At 36.2% G+C, this 25,408-nt stretch overlaps 1 protein-coding gene across 2 annotated transcripts in view; it reads left to right on the forward strand.

Moving 5' to 3' along the window:
* The window catches only part of TAF4B (TATA-box binding protein associated factor 4b), a 188,960-nt gene that overhangs the window by 50,731 nt on the left and 112,821 nt on the right, over nucleotides 1-25,408 (forward strand). Inside the window, exons 3-7 of one of the 2 annotated variants that reach the window (XM_072604453.1) lie at nucleotides 387-569; nucleotides 9,006-9,167; nucleotides 9,284-9,406; nucleotides 12,390-12,479; nucleotides 15,588-16,331. In XM_072604453.1, coding sequence (XP_072460554.1) covers nucleotides 387-569; nucleotides 9,006-9,167; nucleotides 9,284-9,406; nucleotides 12,390-12,479; nucleotides 15,588-16,331 — 1,302 coding nt within the window. The remainder of the gene's footprint in view (nucleotides 1-386; nucleotides 570-9,005; nucleotides 9,168-9,283; nucleotides 9,407-12,389; nucleotides 12,480-15,587; nucleotides 16,332-25,408) is intronic. The other variant, XM_072604454.1, reaches the window with a different exon arrangement.

Raw genomic sequence — 25,408 nt, forward strand, 5'->3', positions numbered from 1 at the left:
TGTATAAGAGGGCCAGTTGTCCTATGGAGAAGGAAAGGGTCTCTTTCAAACATTTTTGAATGTTACAGACAGGTAGGTATCAATTTCCTAAAAAGAGAGGAACTTTATGCAAGGAAAATCAAATAAATGAGGGGTTCCAGAGGAAGAGAAGCAGGACAAATGTGCTCTGCAAAGATGGAAGGAACGTGGCTACAGCAGAGATGGCGTGGTGCAGGACTGGCTACTTCTGGGGGTGGGGGAGTGGTGGGGAAGAGTGAGGACATTGGATGGAGGGAAACCTACGGGTTTTAAAAATCACAGATCTTTACAAATCCTTAAATGCTTGTTCTCTTACTGAACTCTCTCAATCCTAATAATCCTGTTATCTCTTCATTTTTTCTTTTCAGAACTCTGGTACACAGTTAATTAAGAAAGTGGCAGTGGCTCCAGTCAGGACAGTGACTCCGGTTAGGGCAGTAGCTCCAGTCAAGGCGGTGACACCCATCAAAACAGTTGCTGCTCCTGTGAAAACTGTGGCACAGTTAGGAAGTACTGTGGTAACTTCTTTCCAGAAACCTTCCATAATACAGGTAGGTTCTGTCTCTTGACTCTCTATGTCCATGTTATATTCTTCATCTCTTTGTCAAAGATACAGTAGATGATGACTCTCATTCTATGTAAACGAGGTATTTGGGATATTTCTTTGATTTCAGCCAAGTCAGTCACTGAATTCTTATATATGAAAGACTTCCCAGGATACCTGAAGTAGTAATAGCTCACACATTAAGATTTACAAAATGCTTTATTTTATTTTATTATTTTGTTTTCAGTGTTCTACAATCACTTCTATATAACTTAGATTTTTTTCCCCCACTTCCCTCTCCTTCCTCCTTACCTCCTCCCTCTCTCCCTGAGATGGCATACAATTTTATACAGGTTCTACACATACATTCCTATTAAGTACATTTTCACCTTAGTCATGTTGCGTAGAAGAATTAAAATGAATGGGAGAAATCATAAAACAAACCAAAACATAATACAAAAGAAAATGATCTGCTACATTCTGTGATCGAATTCCATAGTTCTTTCTCTGGTTGTGGAAGGCATTTTGCCTTAAGAGACCACTGGGAATTTTTTAAGTCCTTGCATTTCAGTGAAGTACTAAGTCTACCAGAAAAAGTCCTCGCAAACTGTGGTTGTTGCTGTGTACAAAGTTCTCCTGGTTCTGTTCCTTTCATTCAGCATCAGTTCATATAAGTCTTTCCAGGCCTCTCTGAAGTCTTCCTGTTCATCATTTCTTATAGCACAATAGTATTCCATTACATTCATATACCACAGTTTCTTCAGCCATTCCCCAATTGATGGGCATCCCCTTGATTTCCAGTTTTTGACCACCACAAAATGAGCTGCTATAAATATTTTTGTAGATGTGGGACCCTTTCCCATTTTTATGATCTCTTGGGGATACAGTCCTAGAAGTGGTATTGCTGGGTCAAAAGATATGCACACTTTTGTAGCCCTTTGGGCATAGTTCCAAATTGCTCTCCAGAATGGTTGGATAAGTTCACAACTCCACCAACAATGAATTAGTGTTCCAACTCTCTCATATCTTCTCCAACATTTATCATCATCCTGTTTTGTCATGTTAGCCAATCTGATAGGTGTGATGTGGTACCTCAGAGTTGTTTTGATTTGCATCTCTCTAATCAATAGTGATTTAGAGCATTTTTTCATGTGACTCTAGATATCTTTAATTTCTTCCTCTGAAAACTGCCTGTTCATATTCATTGATCATTTATCAATTGGGGAATGACTTGTATTCTTGTACGTACAGAATGCTTTTTTAATAACAGTCATGTGAAGTAGGTTAAAGATGAGGAATATGAGACTATGAAATGTTATTTGCCCAAAGTCACTCAGGTAATGTAAATTTGAAGGACTGGACAGGAACCTAGGGCTTCTGAATCCACCATTCTTTTTGTAGTTAATAGAATTAAAATAACTTTTGGGCCTGGTAGAGATTAACCTGGTGTATAATCTAGTACTTGATAAATTTAAAGCAAAATAAATGCTTGACTATTTAGGAAAGATTAATTATGTGAAAATAGGTCCCTAATAGTTAACTGGTTTTTGTGATTCTTTTCTTTGGAAATCAATTCATTTCATGATAGTTTGGTGGCAGATTTTTACATTGATTTCAGAGGGCTAACTGGTTTTGGGGTACAGTAATTGCCACAGATTGTGGCATTAGTATGAAATATGTGGAGCAAAATTCTTAGCACAAATGGTTGTAAACTTCAGCTTCCTTCTCATAAAGTATCAAACTGAAAATTTTAGTAGAATTGTGAAGGGATGTAAAAGGTTCTCAAATTAGAACTTGAGTGCATGAGTAATCTAATGCCAAGTCAACTACCTGAAATTGGAAGCAGTTGTTAAAGCCCAAGGATAGAGTTTGCAAGATAACTTTGTAAATGTCTGGAAAGGAATATTAATACTTTAGCAGAATTAGCTGTCCTAAATTTGGAAACTTTTGTACTAGTTCATTTCAAGCGTAGCCATTTGTCTGATGGTTAATTTAGGAATACGTCACTTGCTGGTTTCTAGGGATTGGCAATGTAGTATTGACAGTAGTGATTAAAAAAAGGGAAATAGTGTCAGATGTTGGAAACTGAGATGATTCTGTGCCTATTTTAACAACTATACCTAGTGCATTGTATAAGAGAGAAGAAAACTAAATACCATGTCTAGATCTCTATTTACTAAAACAAGTGAAAATGGAGTTAGGGTTCTAGCTGGTGATAGGACATGACCCTTCAGAGTGCAATTGATACCTGTTTTAACATGAAAATTACTTCAGAGACCAAATAAGGACAATATTTGTCCTATTTGACACCTCTAGTGTTTAGCTCAGAAAACAAAGTTAAGAAAAAGTACTCATGTCCACCTTGTGGAGAAAATCAGCACTACTTTAGATTTTTAAAAATCTCTTGATGGAAAATAAGAAGTGGATGTGGAAGCCATCAAGGATTTGTATGCAAATTTAAAGGCAAAAAACATTTTATAATGAAGTTTAAAATATTCTTCCCCTATCTCTAAAGGAATTCAAGAAATATTTTCTTGTATTACTATAGTTGTTGATGACATTTGAACTGGGAGGAAAAATACTTAGTTATGCCGGATAGTAGCCAAATAATTTGTTGCATGTTGTACGTCTTCTTTAGTGATGAGCTCCTTAGTGATGGGTATGTTCTGATGGCATACCTTAGCACACTGGTTCAATTTGTAGTTTATATGTAAGGGGGAAAAAAGAAGAAAAAATAAACATTTCTAATTATAGGATGGTCACTTTTGGGTCTACATATGTTTTTCAGATTCAGAAAATAGCCTTTTTTTAAAATTTAGTTTCATCTGCTAAATTTATCACATTACTGTCCCCAGACCTCAAATTCTAGCCCCTTCATCATCCACATACACAAGATGTGTGCATCCTTTTCTTTTTTCACAATTTCCATAGGTAACTGGATGGAAGCTTGGGCAGAATGCATCTGAGGTAAAAAGTTATAGACTTGGAGCACTATAGGGAGATTGATAGAGAAGGCTGAGATGATAGATCTTCTTTGGGCCAATGAGGAGTCTCATAAAATTGTGGGGAAACATTTAGTAGCTGGAAGGAGATGGAATTGAAGGACCCACAATTAATGGTGTAGTCGTTAGAAAGTGGTATGAAGATTGTACTTTCTTGAGCTTTTGTAAGCAGTCAATGGCTAATAGAGGAAGGAAAGGAGGAAACAAACATTTGTATTAAATGCTTAATATGTGCCAGCCACTGTGCTGAGTGCTTTACAAGTGTTATGTCACTGATTCCTCATAATAGCCTTGGAAAGGTGTTATTATTTGTCCCCATTTTACTGTTGAGGAAACTAAGGCACATAGGTTAAGTGACTTAACGCAGCTAGTAAGTGTGAGGCTGGATTTGAACTCAGGTATTCTTCACTCCAGGCCTAACTCTTCACCGTACCTTGCCTTAATGGAGAAACAAAAAGTACCATTAAGGCACCCCCTCACTCAGGAATGGGTTCTACCAAGCTGCGAGTTTCATGAGGTTCACCTTCTGATTTCTTTTCTACTAGGTTGAAGTTTCATTGGGTTGTCCTGGGCAATGAGAAATAGGATGAACCCTGACATAAAGGGAGTGTCTTCATAAAATGGATCATTAGCTATGACTGTTTTCTGTTATTTTGATTTCTGTTATTTTGACTTAACATATAGTCACTACACAGAAAGATGGATTTATTTAGACAATAAAGTAGCCTTACTGATTTTTAGTCACAGATTCACAGTCTGGATTTGGGAGGGACCTTCGAGACCATCTTGTCCAATACATATCTGAAAAAGAATCCCTGGTAATCCAGCCTTCATTTGAAGAATTCATTATCTCCAGAAGCAGCGCCTTCCACTTCTGGAGAGATATTTTTTCAAAAGTTTTTCTTACACCAAGCTGAAAACTCCCTCTCCATGTGTTATCTGCTTCTGCTCTTTGTACTTTCTGAGTTCATATTGACAAAGATTTTTTTAAGTGCCTGCTATGTTCAAGGTCAAGTTAGGTACTGGGGGCACAAAGACAAAAATGAAGTAGCCAAGCAGAAGTCTAATGTGACATTTCATTTACTTGCAGATACCGTCATGAGACTATCTCTTAATTTCTTTAATATGTATATACACTTTGCTAAAATGGCAGCCTAAAATTGAGCATGTCCAGGTGTACAGTCCAGTTTGTTTCTGTTAAGGTGTCCTCAAGGTGCATGGATGTGTGTGTGTATGTGTTTAACAAAACTCTTTAGCTGTGTCTTTCCTGTTGTATTTGTGTAGTTTGTTTATTTTTTGGAACACAGTTTCAAGATTATATTTTTTAGACTTATTTTGTCTTGTGAGCTCCAGCCTAGTGCTCTCATCTGTGGAGATTCCTTTGGATTTTTCCTCTTTCAGGGGAGTAGAACTCTCTTCTTATATTGTGTTTTCTGTGGGTTTGATAAGTGCCTTTGTCTAGGGCAGCCATGCTCATATTTTTTGGTCTTAGGAAGACTCTTTCTTCCTCCCCCTGTAGTCCCCTTCCCCCAAAAGTTTTTATTTATGTGGGTTACATCTGTTGATATTTATTGTATTAGAAGATAATTTTGACCTCATGACTTCCTGAAAAGGTCTCAAGGATTCTCAGGAGTCTCTGAATCACACTTAGAAAACCACTGATCCAAGACATTAAACACTTCTGCTGTATCTCTTATTCTTCATGGTTTGAGAAGAGACTTGAATTTCTCAAGGGGTAGCTAGGTACAACCTTAATATTACCCTATCCACCTTGTATTTCAGCTTCCTATTAGCTCTTGATTTGTGCTTTGTAGTTCAAATATTGTTATTCTCGGCAGAAAGAAACAAAACCCAGAAGCAAAGAAAGTGATGTCTTCTTCCTTTCATGAACTTTCATCTTCACACAGCATTCTTTTCCCTTTTGTCATCTTTTCCCATTATAGCTCAAAATGGTTCTTTTTTTTAATTCTCCTTAATATTCTTTGCCAGCCTGATCTTATTTTTAGTTTTAGCATTCCCTATTCTCTGACCTTCTTCCTGGAGATTCCCTGTCTCCCTTTCTTTCTGCCCCTGCATGGATGATTGCTCATCCTACTTTCTGGATAAGGTATATCGTTCTACTCCTTAATGACCTCGCTCACCATCACTGTAACTTTCCTGACTGAAGTGTCTGTCTCTGGCTATCAGTCGTTTCTTCTTTGTGTGCTATGTCTCATTAGACTGTAAGTTTCTTTTTTCTTTTTTTAAAGTAGTATTTTATTTTTCCCCAATTTACAAGATATTGAGTTTGAAATTTTCTCCCTCTCTCCATGCTCTTACCTCTTCCAGAAATGGCAGGCAGTTTGGTATAGGTTTTACATGTTCTATCATGTAAAACATATTTCGATATTAGTCACAGTCGTGAAAGAAACAGATCAAAAGAAGAAAAAAACATGAAAAAGAATAAAGTAAGTAAAAAAAGTATGCTTCAATCTGCATTTAGAGTCCATCGGTTTTTATCTGAATGTAGATAGCATTTTCCTTCATGAGTCCTTTGTACTTGCCTTGAATCATTGTGTTACTTAGAAAAGCTGAGTCATTCACAGTTAATGATCACATAGTGTTGCTAATACTGAGTGCAGTGTTTTCCTGGTTATGCTCATTTCACTTTGCATCATTTCGTACAAATCTTTTCCAAGTTTTCTGAAATCTAGCTAGTTATCATTTCTTATTGCGTGATAGTATTCCATTACATTCATATACCACACAGCTTGTTCAGCATTTTCCCAGTTGATTAGCATCGCCTTAGTTTCCAATATTTTGCCACCATGAAAAAAGATTGTTATAAATATTTTTGCACATGTAAGTCATTCCCCCCCTTTTTTTTATTATTTTATTTGTTTTCAGTGTTCTATAATCACTTCCGTATAACTTAGATTTTTTTTCCCCTCCCTCCTTCTCTTTTCCTCCCCTCTCCCTCCCTGAGATGGCATACAATTTTATATAGGATCTACACATACAGAATGGAAGTTTCTTGAAGGTGCACATCATCTTTGGTTTTGTATTTGTTCCCTCAGAACTTAGCACAGTGTGGCACATAATTAAGGACTCAATAAATTTTTTCTTATTCACTACTGACACTTTAAAAGTCTTATTTTTATTGATACCTTTTTTTTGTAGCTTACCTTCAGTTTTTGAATAGACGAAATCATCCCCTTCTCTCTTACCCGATTAGTTGTCTTTTGTAATAGAATTTTAAAAAAAGGAAACAAATTTAATTAAACAGAATCTTCCATTAAATCAGGGATGTCTGAAAATATTTCATACCTATAATCTTTTACCTCTGCAGAGAAGGGAAGGAGGTAGATTTTTTCCATCTCTTCTGCTTGTCCAAGCTTAGTCATGATAATTAATTATAGAGTGTTCGGTTTCTTTTTTTTTGGTTCTTTCTGTTTATATTATTGTATCCTAACATTCTTCCAGTGTTGTGCCATCTTCTCACATTGACTCCCAATTTCCTGCCCATCTTTCCATCTCCTGTACTTGCCTTTAAAAAAAAATTAAATAAGTTGGTAAGTTCTCTGTGCTTTTTAAAGTCGTTTTAGATCCCCCTCCTCCCCTTTATTTCTCATCAGAATTGTTTTCTTTTATGTCTTTTGAATTTCATTATCGAGTTTTCTGTCTCTCTTTTCCTTGTAGAATTTTAAACCTTGTGATCATTGGTCATAGAAAGCCATCTAGTCCAACCTTTCATTTTATAGATGAGTCATCTAAGCTGAGGAATAAGGAAGAGAGGTTGAAATAACTTGCCCAAGATGGCACTCAGTTTTGGGTTTTGAATATATGTTTTCTGATTACAGAGCCCACTGTTCTTTCCTATTGTAGCATTTTGCTTATGTTTTCTTCAAATCTAGCTAGTTGTCCAACTATGCCCAAGTTTGCTTTCCTCTGTTGTGAACGCTAGAAGGCAGCCTGGCTTAGCTGATAGCTAGATTCAGAGACAGGAAGGCTGTGGATTCAAGTTCTGTGTCTTAAATGAACTAACTAACTAACTAACCAACTAACTATATGTGTGTGTGTGTGTGTGTGTGTGTGTGTGTATATAATATATACACACACACACTATAACTATATATATAAAACTATATATATACCCTAACTATATAACCATATATACATATATAACTATATGCTTATATAGTTATATATATATAAAAACTCTCAGCAAGATTGGTACTGGTAGAGATAAGTATCCCAGTGTCCTGAAACCACGAATCCAGCAACTAATTTCTTCTTGTTGGTGAGCTTAAGGTCTGGGACAGTGGTTTCCCTTACTTTTTTTTCAAACCCCTAGAAGTATGACAGCATTGAGGCAATGCAGCAAATTATCTGTTAGCTACTTTTTGGGCAGTGAGAGAGTTCAAACTGATGTCCAGATAATTACAAGTTTTCCTGTGTTAGGGGTTCCTAACCTTTTAGTGTGTCATGGACTCCTCTGACAGTTTTGTGAAGTCCATGAACCCCTCCTTAGGGGGGGAAAAACTTTTATATGCGTGGAATAAAATAGACAGGAGTAAAAACTAAACCAATTATATTGAAATACAGTTATCAGAATATTTTAAAATAAATCAAGCTAACGGGCACTACGTTAAAAACCTCTGACATCTAAAGAGAGACAAAGCCATAAGAAGAGTGCTCACATTCTACTTCATGTGCACGTAACGGCCTCTCAAGAAATAGGGCCCTTTCTCCCAGACATTCATGAGTGTGCAGTTTATGTTGTAGTTTTCTAAAACAGCTACAGAGAACAAAGAAATTGAATTCAATATATTTTCCATATGTACGTTGATATTTCTTGACCTGCTGATTATTTTAGAATGAAATCTCCATGAGGAGCATATTTTAAGAAATTTTAACTCCTGGTACATCTTTACAAATGTAGTTTCAGTGATCGGATTCGAATTGTATACCTTCTTTTGTTCCATATGCTACAACTTGGACATTTTTGCTTGTAGTTAGCCTTTATATCTGATATTTTTCTTTTATGTTTTCCCTTTTCTGATATGTTTTTGAAAAGAAACATGCTATCTAACATCAGTGTTTTCATATATTTGCTTTGTCCTGCAGATGGTGCTAGAATCATGTCTCATTTCAGCTGAAGGGGGGAGAACACTTTGAAATAAAGTGAAATGACATGGTTGATATGATTCCTTTGTGTACTTAATTTATAAATCTATGTAAGAAACTTCTAATAAATTAATATACATTCAATGTGCTTTTATACTTAAGGGAAAAAAGAAGTATTTTTTTTCCTGTCAAGCTATATTTTTGTCAAGGATGACCTGTAGCTTTTGTAGTAGTTGTAGTATTTAAGGCCAATTAAGAGTAGAGTTTGATACCATTCCCCATCATCATGGGAGAGAATTACTCTTGCCAAAATATAAGTTTTTTTCTCTTTTCAGTCTGTGGCTGCACCAGCCAGTGTTGTCACCGTTACCCCAGTAAAACCACTGAATACTGTAACTCCTCTGAAGCCTTCAGTCATCGGAACACCAGCAGCCCCCTCACAAGAGAGCACCCAGAAAGTCGAGGTTCCAGCAGCTGTGCAGACCAGTATCTCTGTGGTAATACTTTATTTTGTGATTCTTGAAATGGTCTTCTTTGAGTTCTGTAATCTGTTATCTAAAGATGAACGCCTGATACTCATCGCAATATTTTATCCTTTTTTTTTTATAACTAGGAAATGCTAGAGAATGTAACAAAATGCAAAAACTTTCTTGCAATGTTGATAAAACTAGCATGTGGTGGATCTCAGTCCCCAGAAATGGGACAGAATGTAAAGAAGCTTGTGGAAAATCTTTTGGTAAGTTATTTCTTTTTGGGGGGAGGCAGTCAGGGTTAAGAGACTTGCCCAAGGTCACACAGTAAGTATCTGAAGCCTGATTTGAGTTTAAGTCTTCCTATTTCCAGGGCTAGTGCTTTATCGACTGAACCATCTAGCTGCACCATTGGTAAGTTATTTCTAAAAAACCTTGCGAACCCTAAAACAAGTAGTGGCAACTTAGTATGACAGAAATGATGTCAACAACCCGTGGGAGAGGTATCAGAAAAAGGGAAACTGTATAATCTTCATTTAAAGCCTTCTGTTTGTTAAATGGTCTTGATAAGCTGAACTTTAATTATAGTTTGGGTCTTTAAAGCATTGTAATCTTCTTTTAAAAAGAAATCTCAAGATGCAACTAGTTTGTGTGCATTTAACTTGAGGAAAACATCTCTCTATTGATCTAACTATAGGCCTTATTCTTTACCCCCACCAGTAGCCCCTCCCCATCAAAAAAAAAAAAAATCTGGTATGTAGCTTACAACAATGGTATCAAACTCAAACAGATTTTGTGGGCCTGTGGGCCTGCAGCTTGACTTCAAAAAAGCAAATTAACATTATTGTAAAGTATTTTTATTTAGATTGTTACACATTTCCTAATTACATTTTAATCTAGTTTGGGTCTCATTGGAGTTTTGCTGGCCTCTGCAAGTTTGACACCTGGCTTACAAGCAATATTTGTTTTTAGTAGATCTATGTGTTTTGCTTTCAAAACTTTTCATTTCAGTTATATAAATTTTTATTCTAATTCAGTACCTAGCACAGTTCCTGGCAAATATTAGGTTCTTAATAAGTGAATCAATATTGTTTGAGTTGTGGGGTCCAGAACTGCATGCAAGGTCCTTTCTCTGATGCAGATCATCTGCAACATGACAGTCATAAGAGAATTGATTTGGGAGCATTAAGGGATTAAGTAACTTGCCCACTGTCACACAAATAATGTAAGAGATAAAAGCTGAATACAAGTCTTTTATGACTGACTTTTACTCCACCATGTTGCTTTTTATGTGTACATGTGTGGTCCAGTACACATAAATGTATGTTGATATTGTTTGTTAGGTTTTAATACTTCAAAAGCTCTGTGATTTAGTGGCTTTGGATACTCTTTTTATTATATCAAGCTTTTATTGTGTATGACATTTTTATGTTTGGGAAACATTTGATTTGACCTGTGGTTTGTCATCAGCACTGGGTTATGTTGTATATGGTAAGATTAATTGGGGATGATTTTACTAGGACCTCAGAAAGCTTTCAGTATAGTTACAATAACAAATCACAAAAAAAATTTACAAAATCAGAGAGTCTGGCTAGTTCATTCTAGATTTGCGAAAAATGTACAGGGAACTAAGCCTTTTCTTTTCCTTAGTGTCCTCTTTTTTGCCTGACTGCCTTCTGGATCTGGTACTGAGAATCTCCTGGGTTACTCCTGCAAAGGCTGCTATGTTCATCTCTAGATTGCTTTAGATACTCTTTCCACCATTACAGGTGACACCCCTTCCGGATGTTAGTAGATAGTCATTAGAAGTCCCTGTCATAAATAATCCCCTTGTGGCCAACATTTTGGTGATGAATCACTTCAGACCAGCTAGGCTGGTTCTCAGATGGTAGCTACAGAGTCTGCCCCTCTGACCTTTCTTTCCAAGTCTTTCCAGCTTAATTTAGGATTTTGTATTTTGCCTTTAAGAACACAGCATCCTGTCTATGCCATAATAAGGCATTGGGGTAGGAGAGTAGAGCATCGGATATATAGAATACTACTCCTTCCCTTTACTTTTAGACTTTTAACTAGTTTTGGGGTGTTGTTAACACAGTATATTTAAAATGAAGGCTACTTTTGATTGTTGGAGGCAAATATTTAAATATTTTGAGGTGTTGAAATATATACATATGGATGCTAAATGATTTTTGGGATTTGCTTTTACATGGGAATCTGCTGAGGATTTTTCCTTAAGAAGGAAGAGTATAGAAAGGAAGTCAGAGTTGATGGCATTTGAAGGCCACCACAATTTGGTCCCCTCCTGTCTTTCTAGATTTCATATTGTTATTCCTCTTGTAGTCAGCAAAACCTGCATAGCAGCTTCCCTCAACTAGACATGCCAGATATGCCTTTCTACAGTTAGTCTTTATGTATTACAGGTCTGAATGTACTTCTTCCCCTTTTCAGGTTCCCAGATTCCTTCAGGGCTTATGTTAGGTGCACCTATGCCTTTTGTAATGTTCTCCAGTCTTCTTCCTTCTTGATATCTTACGTTTACTTATGTATACATTTCCTTAGCGGAATGTCAACTTAAATGCAAAGACCAAGCTGTTTTTGTCTTGTGTTCCTAGGGCCTAGCATAATGCCTTGTACACAGTAGACACTTAATAAGTGTTTGAATTGATTTTTTTTTTTTTTTTTGCATAAGCACAAAGGATTTTTGTGGCTTGGTAAACAGATGTGAGTTTCAAGAAATTTTTCCTTTTGGTTTAGAGTTTGTTTTTTTAAAATCCAGCGTATGTCTCTCAGAGTATATCTTTTAGTCTGATCTGAAATATCATTCTAACAAGATAAGGTAGTCTGGCCAACACAAATTGTATTTGTTTTCATTTTTTCTTTTAATAGTCTTCTTCTTTCACTCCCTCCACTGTACCCCCATTTTAAGACTTCTGGGCCCCTCTTTTTTTGCCTTTTAAATGATGTTTGTAGAATTGATGACATTGCTTCTTATGCTAGGGAAATGATTAATTTTAGTTTTAGACCATTCTGTATATCTAACTCATTAGAATTCTCAGTTGTTATTTATGTTACTATAAAATGTCAGTATCTACTTACCCACAATTGTTGCTTGCAATTGAGACTTTGTTTTAGATTATTGAATGTTTTCTACAATTGAAAAGTATCTGTTTCTAGATGAATGTAAAATATATATTTTGGCAATTCTTAAATTATCTTTTTTTAACTAACAAAGTATTTTATTCTTCTTAGGATGCAAAAATTGAACCAGAGGAATTTACCAAAAAACTGTACATCGAACTCAAATCCTCACCTCAACCGCATCTTGTCCCTTTTCTAAAGGTAAAGGGTTTTTTTGGGGGGAGGTAGGGAAGGGCAAAGATGGATTAGGAAAAGATGCAACTTTGTGATACTAAAATTATAATTTTTAATCTAAAGAAGATTATGATTACCTTATTTTGAAGAAGGCAGTGATAAAGCTTTGAGGGAGAACATTATGAAGTGAAATTTGAAGAAATAGAGCATGAAGTTTTCCTTGCATTTTAGCTTGTTAAATTGGAAAATAATTTACCTTCATATACTTGAGTAGTGATCTAACCTATTTTAGTCAGACATTTTTCCTTTCCTGTAGTTGTTGCATTTAAAATTTTTTTGGACTTTGTATAGTATAGGCACACTCTATTTTGTGTCACCTACATAGGAACACCTGTCAGAATGATTTGTTGATTTAGAGACAATCCTCTCCAGATGCATCTGCCCTCATTGACCCCTCCGGTCATATTCCCTCACTGATTCATTTGCTCCCAACCTTGCTTCTTTTATCTATCCTTAGGACTGACTCAAGATAGCTTCTATAGTTGTATGATTTTCAGTCATAGCAGAGGGTGGGAAGATGTGCCTAGTTATTTCAGGTTACCTTCTAATCTACTTTGGTCCACCTTGAACTGTTCTCCTGAATTGTCCTTGTTGCTAATTTATTTGAAATACCTCCCAGATACTGGTTTTCTTCTGAAATGTAGATAAGTCATCCTTCAATCCTTTCTATTCAAAAACTTATATAGGTTTAAAAGGAGGAAGGGGAAAGAGTGATAGGAGTGAATCGTTAGGTATAGTGTGGATTAAAGAGTTAAATTTCTAACTATCTCCCTCTGTTAGTGGGACTAAAATACTTTCATCTTGGCACACAGGACCTTTCCTCCTAACCTTCTAAGTTGACTTGGGCTAGAAAATTATTTCACTCCATCCTTTATTGGGTCTGCTGCTCTAGGATTATTTAAAAGAATTTGGAGGGGTTTGGGGGAGAGATTAGGTGAGTCCCTGCCTAAATCCACTGTACCACTTAGCTACCTCTAACAGTAGTAAAATAGTATTAACTGTGGGACTTTGGAATTCAGACTTTAAGTGGCAGCAGTTTAAATACGCATTGATGTTTCTACTGAGTGAGTATTATGAATCACCCCAAAGAATAGTGGAGACATAAGGCAAATTAGCAAATGTTATCACTTCTGATTAATGAAAATCATCCCTATCTACCTCTGTGTTTTCACTTTATAAGAAGGAAAAAAAACGATTATTCTAATGCCTAAGCTCTGTGATCCAGATATACCTAATGGGAGAAAGTTTTATAAGTATAGGTCACTAAGTGGTCAGTTTAAAGGTTTTCCATGTGACTTTTCCTATTTGTAGTTAAACTTCAGTTTTTAAATACTTAAAATTTTCATGCAGTTTAAAATGTTCTGCTTTTTTTTTTCCTTTTGAAATTCTGGACAAAAATCTTACTTTTCCTTTCCTTTTCTTTAGGCTAGGTGTAGCCATCAGTAAGAACTTTCTTTTACATCTTTCATTTTTATCATGCCAGTCTAAAAGTTTGTTATAATCAGATTTTAGGGGAACTCTTCTGAATTATGGAGTTTATTGAAGATCTTTTTTGAAGATCAGTGTATTGAAGTTCTCTTTGATAGTGTTCAGGATTACTCAGCTTTCCTTGTACTTTTCTTTTGCTTAATGGAAGAAATTAGATTTTAAAATCTCTAATTTCATAGAGACACTTGAACAACTGGCTTCATGATATGCTGTTCAGTTTTTCTTATTTTACTTAGTCTTATTGACTTTGAATAAATGTTTTAAGTGATTTGGGTTTTAGGGATCTTGTTGACTTAAGAGGAAATTCTTTTCTTTTTACCCCATTCATTTTCTTCAACATCATCTCTCAGCCTTCTGGCAAAGCACATTTGGCTGCATTGAGGACATTTTCCTTACTTTTGTCTTTTTTGACTTTCCTTCATCTCAGTCAAGTATCATTGCAGGGAAGAAAGAAGTAAGCAGTACTTAATCCCTATAGTGGAGGAATGAAAATACTCTCTAGTGGTGTAACCTAGAAATGTTTTTAAACTACTGTTTTGGCGAGAAAAATTCATATCTTCATATTCCCTTCAGCTTTTTGTTCTTAAAAAAATAAAATTTTTTAATATATGTTTTAATAACAACAAAATTTTTCCTAGTATCCATCCTCCACCCACTTTTCCAGGGAACCATTCCATATAACAGATAATCAATTTTTAGCTTTAAAAGACTTAATTTCAGCCTTTACTTTCCAAAAAGAAGGTAAAACTATTTGGTAATCATCATCTGACTTTCTTTGCATTTCTTTCGCTACTTTCATTTTACTTTCTAGAACTCAATTTTTAAATTCGCAAGTACTGTGATCATTTTTTTTCCCAGCCCCAGCATAGATATGGTTTGTGTATAACAGTGGTTCTTAAAGTTTTGGAAAATTTAGATGTGTGTTGTGTATTTTAGTTTTAACTTTGGTCCAAAGTATAATTATATGTTTGCATATGTCAAAATAGTTTTTAATTATGTTTTTTAAAAGCATGAATTTCTTCATAGTTTTTAGAAAGACTTCCATTCTAGGATTAATGTAGTATTTTTAATTAACATGCCACTGTTGTAGAAAGAGACTAAATATGATGATAGAAAATCATTTTGTCTCTAATATTTGTTTGCTAAGGTTGAGTATGTGATAGGTTTTTTGAGACAGCTAGGTGGCCCAGTGGTTAGAGCACTGGGCCTGGAGCCAGGAAAGTTATTATCTTTGTATCCATGGACAAGTCACTTAACATCTCTCTGTCTTAGTTTCCTCGTCATGTAAAATGGGGTAGTAATAGCACCTTCTTCCCAGGGTTATTGTGAGGATCAACTGAAATTGTAAACTGCTTCACACAGTGCCTCGCACATAGTAAGTGCTATGTAAATGTTAGTATTATTATTGCTTTACTGATAAATGAGATTTTATTTTTAAAAAAGCAGACAAACTTTTAGGGTTTTCAGAGATATGGGAAAGCAGGAGTTTGTATGGTAAATAATAGTTCATAAGTGCTATTTGCAATTTTTTAAAATTGCTTAATTATTTCATTCCAAATGATCAGGATTGAATTTTTCCATTTCTAGAAAAGTGTGACTGCCTTACGACAGCTAATGCCCAACTCCCAGAGCTTCATTGAGCAGTGTGTTCAGCAGAGTCCTCCCCAGGTCATCATTCCTACGTGTGCCGCTGTCACTCATCCCCCTCCTGTTGTGACTACAGCTATTTCTTCGATCCATACGGAAAAGTCCCTCCTTGTTTCTGCAGCACCAACAGCAGGCACTGTCTCCATTCAGACTGCAAGTCCAGTGGCTGGCCCCGGAGGTGTTGGAGTTGTAGCCCTTCGCTCTGGAAGCCCCATTACTGGAGCTGGAGGACCCACAGTTGGTGCTGTTGCTGTCCACCCTGTAAATCCGGTTTCTGTTCCAGGGGTTGCAACTAGTAAAGCTGTCACACTCCATTCTGTAAGTTCAAACACAAGTCCAGTAGGAGTAACAGCTGGAACTGTCTTCCTTCAACCTGCAAAGCCTCTCATGACCTGTGGTGCTACTACAGTAGCAACTGTCTCACTCCAACCTGAAAAACCCCTCATCCCTGGGGCAGCAGTAACGCTGTCACTTCCGCCAACAAAACCCACTGTGACTTCTGGAGAAGTTGCAGGGCCATCCATTTCTCTTCCATCTTCAAAGCCAGTTGTGAATTCTGGAGTAGTCACATCTGCCTCTGTAAAACCTGTCATCGGGCCTCCTATTCATATCAAACTTACACAACCTGGCTCATTCCTTTCACAACCAGCCAGTACTCCACAAACTCTGAAAGTCAAACAGTTAGTGAGTAACTTTTTCCCCCCCTCTAACATAGTCATATTAATTTTGGGGGATTAAGTCCATTTGTTTTGTTTTACTCTAGACTTGTTAGCAGTAGAGGTTGCATGGAAATAAAGGGATTAGTGGAAGAAGGCTATTTATTTGTTGATTGGTTTAATTAATACACTTAATCTTAATAATCCTTTGTTTATTTTATTAATTGAAAGTTTTGTTGAGAGGATGTAAGTGTTGCTCTAGATTTTATCTACAAGAAATTATTGGTGTAAATGATAGGGGCAGCTAGGTGGGGCAGTGCATAAAGCACTGGGTCTGGAGTCAGGAAGACCTGAGTTCAAATTCAGCCTTAGACACTTAATAGCTGTGTGACCCTGGGCAAGTCACTTCTGTTTTGCTTCAGTTTCCTCATCTGTGAAATGGGGATAAGGACAGCACCTCCCTCCCAAGGTTGTTGTGAGGATGGAATGAGATAACGGTTGTTAAAGCAATTACTTAGCACAGTGCCTGACACATAGTAAGCACGTATAAATGTTAGTAATTTTTATTATTAAGAAACTATAGAATGCAGGCAGATGGGTAAAAGGTGTTAGTACACAAGCAATGGCACTCATGTAGTTACTTAAAGTAACCTGATATAGATAAGGAAACAGACTCAGCTCAGCTTCAGGTTGTCTGACCCAGAAGCAAGTGTTCTTTCCACAGGACCATTCTTCTGTTCCCTAACTTAGACCATAATACAGTTCTGTTTTTGAGGCTGTAGGTTTTTTTTAGTAATATCTTACAGGCTATTTTGTGCTGATACTGGAGAAGTAATAGAGATAGCACCTACATATTAAGGAGTTTAGCCTAGTGGGAGAGATGTACACACAAACTTTAGTACATATTAGGAAAGGGACAAAGAGGGGAGGGAGTTGTATTAAGTGTGGGAAGGTGATTAAGACAAAATTACTGAGTTTTGGGGGCAGGTACTAAGATTCTGTAATGCACTTCCACACTTGAGGGACATCCAGTGAGTAATGGTGATTATTTCTTGTCTTTAAAGCCCTGGATCAGTATATTAATCTCCTATCTACCTCTTTTTGAGTTTATCACTCCTTTGAATAGAAAACATTCATGGGAAAGCTTAAGGTTAATTCCAAGAATAGCTATATCACAGAGGTTTAGGGCTCCTAGGGATTATTAGATCCAAGAGGAGATAAATATATATATGATAAACTTGTCTGAAGGTAGGTGACCCACCCTGAACAGAAATAAAACTGTTATATACCCATTATTGGTCATGTTCAACTTTATATATTTGTGAGTCTTTGGTCATTCCTCTTTAGAAAGAAAAATAAAAACATTTCTTGAAATGTTTTGGGATTTCTTGGTATACGTTATGGAAATTGTAACCAAGAAAGAGAATTGTATTTAGTTAAATGGTGGAAAGTTCTTCCAATTCTTTCTATTCCTTTGACCATTCTTTAAAAAAATGTAAAATATGTTAGTTTTTCTGAGAGTTTACTGCTTTTGTTTTGCTTTCGTTTCAATTTCATTTAACATATTTGATTTTAGTATTCATGTCTAGCTATTTGAAATAGATTGGATATAGCAGAGGCTGCTGTGGCTAAATACTGGCTAGTGGAGATGTATTATAATCTGGTTTCTAACAGAGTTACCTGAGGCATAGAACACTATAAACTATTTTGTGTGGTAATGCCCCACAGAGAGGCATTTAGTGCTCACAGAGCTGAAAGATTCCATCAAATAAAATCATTTTTGATGACTTAAATTAGCATTGCTCAAGTAAAGAAATGAATAATTAAAATCTATCATGACTGAGTTTGTAATAGAAGATAGTCTAATTTAATCCTGAGTCTAAGTTAAGGGTAAACATCCTAGTAGAAGTGCAGGGATTTTTGAAACACTTCTGAGAAAAAGTATTTTAATGCAGGAAAAAAGGAATATGGGAAGTAATCGCTAAAAATGTTAATGCCAGAGTTTAGCTTGTGGTTTTTGTAGAAGACAGTAGTCTTGACAATAGCATCCAGGAGTGTGTCATAATAGAAGGGAAAATTTTGTTGAGTTCAGTTCAACAGATCTATGTATCTGCCATGTACAAGGTATTCTGCCAGGTGCCAAGGATATAAAAGTGAACAATGAACATAGTCTTTACCCTAAAGTAACTTAAAATCTATAGAGTATAGTATGGGTGTCAGTGAAAGAAATACAGTATGTATACAAAAGAGGGACCAGAGTGCTGTGTGAAAATTTTATGAGTTAGAGAACTCATTCACTTGAAAACATTGAGAGAAGGGGGTAGAAGTCAGTGAAGATTTTATGAAAGAGTTGACATCTAAACAGCCTGGAAGGAAGAGAACATTTTTCACAGATGGAGTTGAGATGGGAGCACATAGAGAATGATCTGTATCAGCATACAGAGATCTGAGATGAAGGTCCAGATTACCACTTAGCACTGTGGTTTGGTTGGAATGTTTTTTTAAGTAAACGGAGTAATGTGAAAAAACTCTCGAAAGGGAAACTGCAATTAGATTGTGGAGAGGCTTAAATGTCATTCTAGGGAGCTGGTATTTTATCTTTTTTTACCATTAGGGAGACAGTGAAAGATTCTGAATGGATATGTGATGTAGTCAGATATGTACCCTGTCGAAATTATTTTAGCATCTGTGTGAAGAATGGATTAGAAAGGAGCAGAATAGTGGCAAGAAGGCCATTAGTTAGGAAGCTATTAGGAAAGAGGTAAAGAGGGACTGAACTAAGGTAGTTGCTAGTGAGAATGAAGAAGACCTGATTTGTAAAAAAGATGGTATGGAAGTAGAAGCACTCCCACCTGTCAACTTAGCTGTTATGTGTGAGTGGGTGAGAGACAAGGAAGGGTCAAAGATGACTCAGATCTTGAGCCTTGGTTATTGGGGAAGAGTAGTGGTGCCATCAAAGAACCTGAAGAATTGGAAAAGACAGTTTTGAAGGGCAGTGGAGTTTAGCTTTGGACATAATGAATTTGAGATGCCAGTGGGACAAAGAAGGTTGGGAATGTGTTTTAAAATATCATAGTTTCTTTTAACAATCTATTACCAATTGGTTATCTTTGAATTTATTTAAACCCTTTTTGACCTCAATCAGGTTTTGGGCTTGTGCCAATATTTAAGCTATTAAGTCTTAAGTTACTCCTTTTGAGTAAAGGAGGAAATAATACTTTTTATTTGTGCTAAAAAATTTTTTTTTCTTTAAATTCTAAAGGGTTGCTCCTGGGAGTATACTAGTCATCATATTTCACGTTGCCTACCCTTCATGATATTATAAACTTTGACCATATTGATCCTCATTTTTTGCCCTTCCATATTGAATTTTTTTTTCCTAATTTTTTTAGTCTTTTCCCATATGTCACTTTCTGCATTCCCTTGATTATCACTTTGGTTGTTCTTTTCTGGGCCTGCTCTAGCTCTGTTTATTTCTGCATTGAAGTGCATTGACCAGAACTTCATGGAATAGATGTACCATGGCTTTGTTCGAGGATAAGGTAATGTTTGCTGATGACATCTGATAGTATAGAGCTTATTACTCTGAGAAGTGGTATCATTTCTTTGTAGACTCCTATATACTTCCATAGGTGAATTTTTATACCTCAAAAGAACAAGTAACTGTTAGTACTCAAATTATTTATAAGTATAAAGATTGGTGACACAAAATACTTTCTGTTGCTACAATAAGATGTGGTCCTTATCAGGGTTAAAAATGGACCCTTGAAAAGGCAGCATGGAATCAGGAAGATCTGGGTTCAGATCCTTTCTCTGGAGTGTGCACACGTATATGTGCATGCATACTAGCTGTGTGACCTTCAGTGTGTCACTTACTTTCTCTTTAGTTGCCATAGGCGCCTCTCTAAGACTATGGTAGAGATGAGTTGCAGATCTGCCTTGGTGGAGAGAACTTCCACACAGGTGAGATTACAGGATCAGACCTCCCAAAGGACAAGTTTGGGATTTCAGGTGTCCTTGATCTTTTCAGTGTGGGCACTCTTTTTACCTTCCTCTGCCCTCTGCTATGTACAGGTCATACATCCTCTTTGTGACATAGTAGATGATCCTAGAAAATTGCTGTGGCTTTTGGCCTGTGGCTAATCTTGTGTGATGAGCCTTGGAGCATTACAATCAAGTTACAGGCCAATTTCTGTAATGAACACAGGCATAAAAATACCAGAGTTCTAACAGTATTATTGGTACATCTAAAAATTCATCTTGACCAAATAGGACTTATGTCAGATATGCATAGACCTAGAGCTAGGAGAGACCTCAAATGCCAAGTTGTCCAATGTGTCCCTTCATTTTACACATGAGAAAGCTGAGGCCCAGAAAAGGTGAAATGATTCGCACAGATGATGAAGGGTGGAGGTGGGATTTGAGGTCTCCTGCTTACAGAACCAGTGATTTTTCTGTAGGGCATGGTCTGGTCTTCTGAGGGGTTTTTGATAAAAATCTAGTACTCATTCATGCTGACATGATTGAGAGAACAATAGAATAGGAACAAATAAATTTTTCCTTAACATGATAAAAACAACTTATTTGAGAACAAATTCCAGCATTTGTGAGATGGAAAAGCATTTAGAAGCATTCCCACTGAAAATTCAAATATTACTAGGTTTCCATTTTTCACTACTTCTGTTAAGTGTCAGCTCCAACAAGGCGCTCTGGATACAGAGACAGAATGAGAAACAGTTCCTGCTCTCAAGAACCTTACGTTCTACTGAAGAAATTCAACTTGTAAATAGACAAGTATGCACCTGGTAATTCCAGAAGAAAGCATTCCTAAGTAAGGATATGATCCAGACTTCTGTAGGAGATAGTTTGTGAGCTGAGCCTTGAAAAAGCTAGGGATTCTTAGAGGTGGAGTTGAGGTTACAATGCTCTTTGGCATGGAAAACTGTGCAAAAGCATGGAGGGGAGAGATCACATATCAGATTTCTGGAATTGCTTATAGGACCCTTTGTCTGGAATGTGGAGTTGATGAAGAGAAGCATTGTGTAGTCTATCTAGAAAGACAAGAATAGCCATACTGTGAAAGATTTTACATACTAGGCTGGTGGGTTTGCAGTTTATCCTAAGGATAAGGATAATAGGGAGGCACTTTTTGAGCATCCGAGTGACATGGTCCACCTTGACCTTTGGGAAGATTATTTTGATAGTTGTATGGAGAATAGATTGGAGAGAGGAGAAACTAAGCCTGGCTACAAGTTAGGATGTTGTTGGAATATTTAAGCTGGGAGGTGGGAGGGCAGGGATGGGGGAGGGGTCAGGTGTGCCATGTGAGGAAGAGATGTAGAAGGTAGAGCGAACAAGGCTTAGCAGACTTATTAAAGAGAGGGTATGTATGAGAGGGATGTGTACAGGATGATCAGTTTGAATTTGTGTGACTGAGGATGATAGTGGCTTCAACAGAGGTAGACAAGTTTGGAAGATGGGTAGTTTTAGAAAGGAAGATAGTGATGAGTTCTGGTTTCTTTGTTTGTTTTGATGTGTTGAGATGCCTATTGGACGTTTGATAAGATGCTGAATTGGTTGTTATTGAGGTGGGATTTAATTTGATTTAGGACTGGAAATCCTAGCAATTATAAGATAAGAAAAAAATTTACCAGGCTCCACAATGCAATGTAAAAGCCCAAAGTGTTCTTATTTGTAGATTGCACCATATTATAATTAGGAGAAAGACGCTATCCTAACAACCACTACAAAAAATCTGAGAATACATCAATTCAGTAACATAAAAGAAACCTACCAAAATTAATAGTCATATATTGAAGGTCATAAAAATAGTGCATTTCCAATGAAAAAACATTAAATAGTTGGGAATTAACTTTTTCAGACATACCTGTCATTCATAAAGATAACTATAAAACGATATTTATAAAAGGCTAGTAGAAAGGATACTAGATTTGGAGTGAGAGCCTGAATTGAAATTCTTACTTTGTGATGTAGGCCAAGTCATTTAACTTCACTGTTGCTCTCTTCTGTGGAATAAAGGAAGACTGAATTTGGTCCCTTCAGGCCCTCTCCAGCTCTCAATCTTAGGAGTCCTAGAACTCTGTAGGACTCACATATGAAGTAATCAAATCCCCTGATGATTGTAACAGTTAAGGTATGAAGTTTAGCCAATACTTTCACATTTCACCCCTGAGAGCCTTCAGAATGAATGGACAAAAATAGGTGATTGTTAATGTGGGAGTTCTTGGCAGTCTCCTTATGTCTGGAAGGTTCCTCCTGACTGCTATTTGTACAAAATGATATTTTTCCTGTAAGTAAGCAAAAGATGAATTGTAATTTCACATAGTCGCTTTTTGCCTATGAATTTTCTTTAGTTTGTATTTTTGATACTCTGGATTAATTGGCTCTATCATTCATAAGTTTTTTTTAAATAGATTTTCATTGATAAATTTTATTTTTGCACTGATTGGATTCCCTCATTCCTCTCCTTCACCCTGCCTCTGCTCTATTATTCTCAAGCTTTTAAAGAAAAAAGTCTTCATATTTTTACATTACAGGATTAAAACCTGAGATTTTCAGTATTAACCCTGGCTTTTACAAGGGCAGGGAAGAATTTAACATTTTGCAGGGTATGTTCTGCCAATCAACAGGAATTTAGGTTTTCTTCTATTTAGCATTCACAATTGAGCATGGCATGAATTGAAACTGATTTTTCGCCTGTGTCTGTTAAACAAATGTTTGAAGATATAAAACATAAAACACTAAAATTAGTCTAAAAGCAACTACTTTTAGTCCAGCTTTTTAATGTAGTTCTATCCCAAATACCAATTCCCATGTACATTTTAGTATCTCTTTTGTTTTTTCCAAATAAATTGCTGGTCATTTGGCTTAATGAGTAGTTGTATAAAGCTATTAATATTAAGCAGAATATTTCTGTTTTGTATATTGATTTCCAACTTATGCTTATCTTAAAAGGATCATCAGTTAGTACGTTATTAATTTGTGATCTTAATCAGTACTGGTACAGAAATCATATTAAATTGATATTTTAAGTATTTCAAGAATCCAGAATTTAAAAAAAAATAATGAATGAAACTCTATTTTCTCTTCCTTACACTCTGCCACCACCCCCCCATTGTAAAAAAAAAAATTCTTCTAAGAAATATGCATAATCAAACAATACAAATTCCTGAGTTAGCCATATCTGAAAAGAATCTTTTATTCTGTACCCTGAATCTATCACTTGTCACAGGGCATGGGGAGCATGACTCATCATCCAGTCTTCTGGAGTCATGATTGGTTGTTATTTTGATCAGAAATTCTTAGTCTTAACAGGTTGTAAGAATATTTTCAAAAATTCCTCTCTGGTAATACATTTCAGCAGTCATCACTAACTGATGATCAAAAATAACATCCTGCCCCCTTCTGTGCTGATCCCTCTCCCCCTCCCCCAATCTGGACCATTATGGAGCAGAAGAATTATCTCCTCCTAAAAAAATCATTCTATTTTCTTTGGTTGTTAGGCAGTATTTTTAGCCAATGCAGTCGTTATCTTTTTCTAAAACTTTAAACTGAGTCTTTGCTACTGACTTCTTGAATGCTCTCCTTGGGAGCATCTGTAGCATTTGAGTAGAGCCTAGCTCCCCAGCTCTTAATGAACTCTTTCTTCCCAGGAGAAATTGAAATAATGGAAAAGAAAATATCTTAAATTTGAAATGATGATATTCCTTAAATATTTTGTATTTCCATGTTTCTAATTGTAATTTTCTAGCTATTTAATGAAGTTAACTTAGACTTTAGATTATTCTGTCCACTCTCTGTCTCTGGTTTTTCTTGTTTCCTTTTATGTTCTTAGGGAGAATGAGAAAGAGGTTCATTTTATTCTTTGTTATCAGTTTTAAGGAAAGATAAATAAATTAGGAGGCAGGTTGATGGTAGCTGAAACTATTGGATATAGTTAGGTTTTGGATGATCCATTGATTTTGGTTTTCCCTGCAATTTCTGGGTGGTTTCTTGATTATTTGTAGATTTTAATTATGCATGCAGTTTTGGGGTACATGTAATGAAAAGCTTCATAGAAGTACATCTCTGGGTGTGGAAGCCTGGAATAAATATGAGATAATGACTTACAAATGGTACTCTGTTCTAGCAGGCATTTGGCTCTTTGTTTAGTGGGCTGGCCAGTCAGCAGCATTTCATAGAATCTTGGAGCTGGACCTTGTAGGTCATCTTTAACAACCACTGCTCTGTGTGACATGAATCTACTCTACAACCTTTCTGACCGATGGTCATCCAGTTTTTGCTTGAAGATTCTAGGCATATGGAGCTTACTACCTTTTGAAAGAGCCTGTCTACTTGGGTCTAGTCAAATTCTTAGGAAGTTTTCTCTTGTGCAGTCTTTCCTTACAATTTCTCCTGTAATTTCTTTATTGTTCCTAGTTCTGTCCTCTGGGACTAAGCACAGTTCTTACAATTCTTGAGATATTTTTTTTGGTGATTATGTTCTACCTTAAATCATTTCTCTTTTAAATCTTTTATCTAGTTTTTACTGTTACCATCAACTAAGTTTTGTATGGAGAGGCACCTCGAAATAGTTATATACAAGGTAGTGCCTAGAGTGTAACATTGGGTTATGATGGAGGGGTGCTTTAAAATGCTTTAAAATTACTTTTCATAAATGTGAATGAAATTACGCTTATTAAGTACTAAGTACCATGTTCCAGGTACTAAGCCATTGAAGTATTTCACGAAGTCCATAATCACTTCGAAGACTAGTGCAGAGTAACACCAAATGTTACTTCTTTGTAACATTCTTTGTCTTATGGAAATGTGAGTAACAATGTGAAACTTTTAAATTCCTAGTTATACTCTATATTCTTTTTGTGGACCTAGGTGAATCTTCTTTTAATGGACTACAGTTTGCATTTCCAAAGGGTACTAAAAGAAATAGTATCTTGACAATTATCTATGACAAGTTGTAGAGTGGGTGCTAGTATTGGTAGAGTAAGTTTCCTTATTAGGAATTTCCTATACTGATGGAATCGCAAGTCCTGTACAAAATAAGAAACAAAAACTAACTTTGGTTTTAGTATGTTGTGTTTACTT

Source organism: Notamacropus eugenii, chromosome 4 (genome assembly GCF_028372415.1).
Source record: "Notamacropus eugenii isolate mMacEug1 chromosome 4, mMacEug1.pri_v2, whole genome shotgun sequence".
NCBI lineage: Eukaryota > Metazoa > Chordata > Mammalia > Diprotodontia > Macropodidae > Notamacropus > Notamacropus eugenii.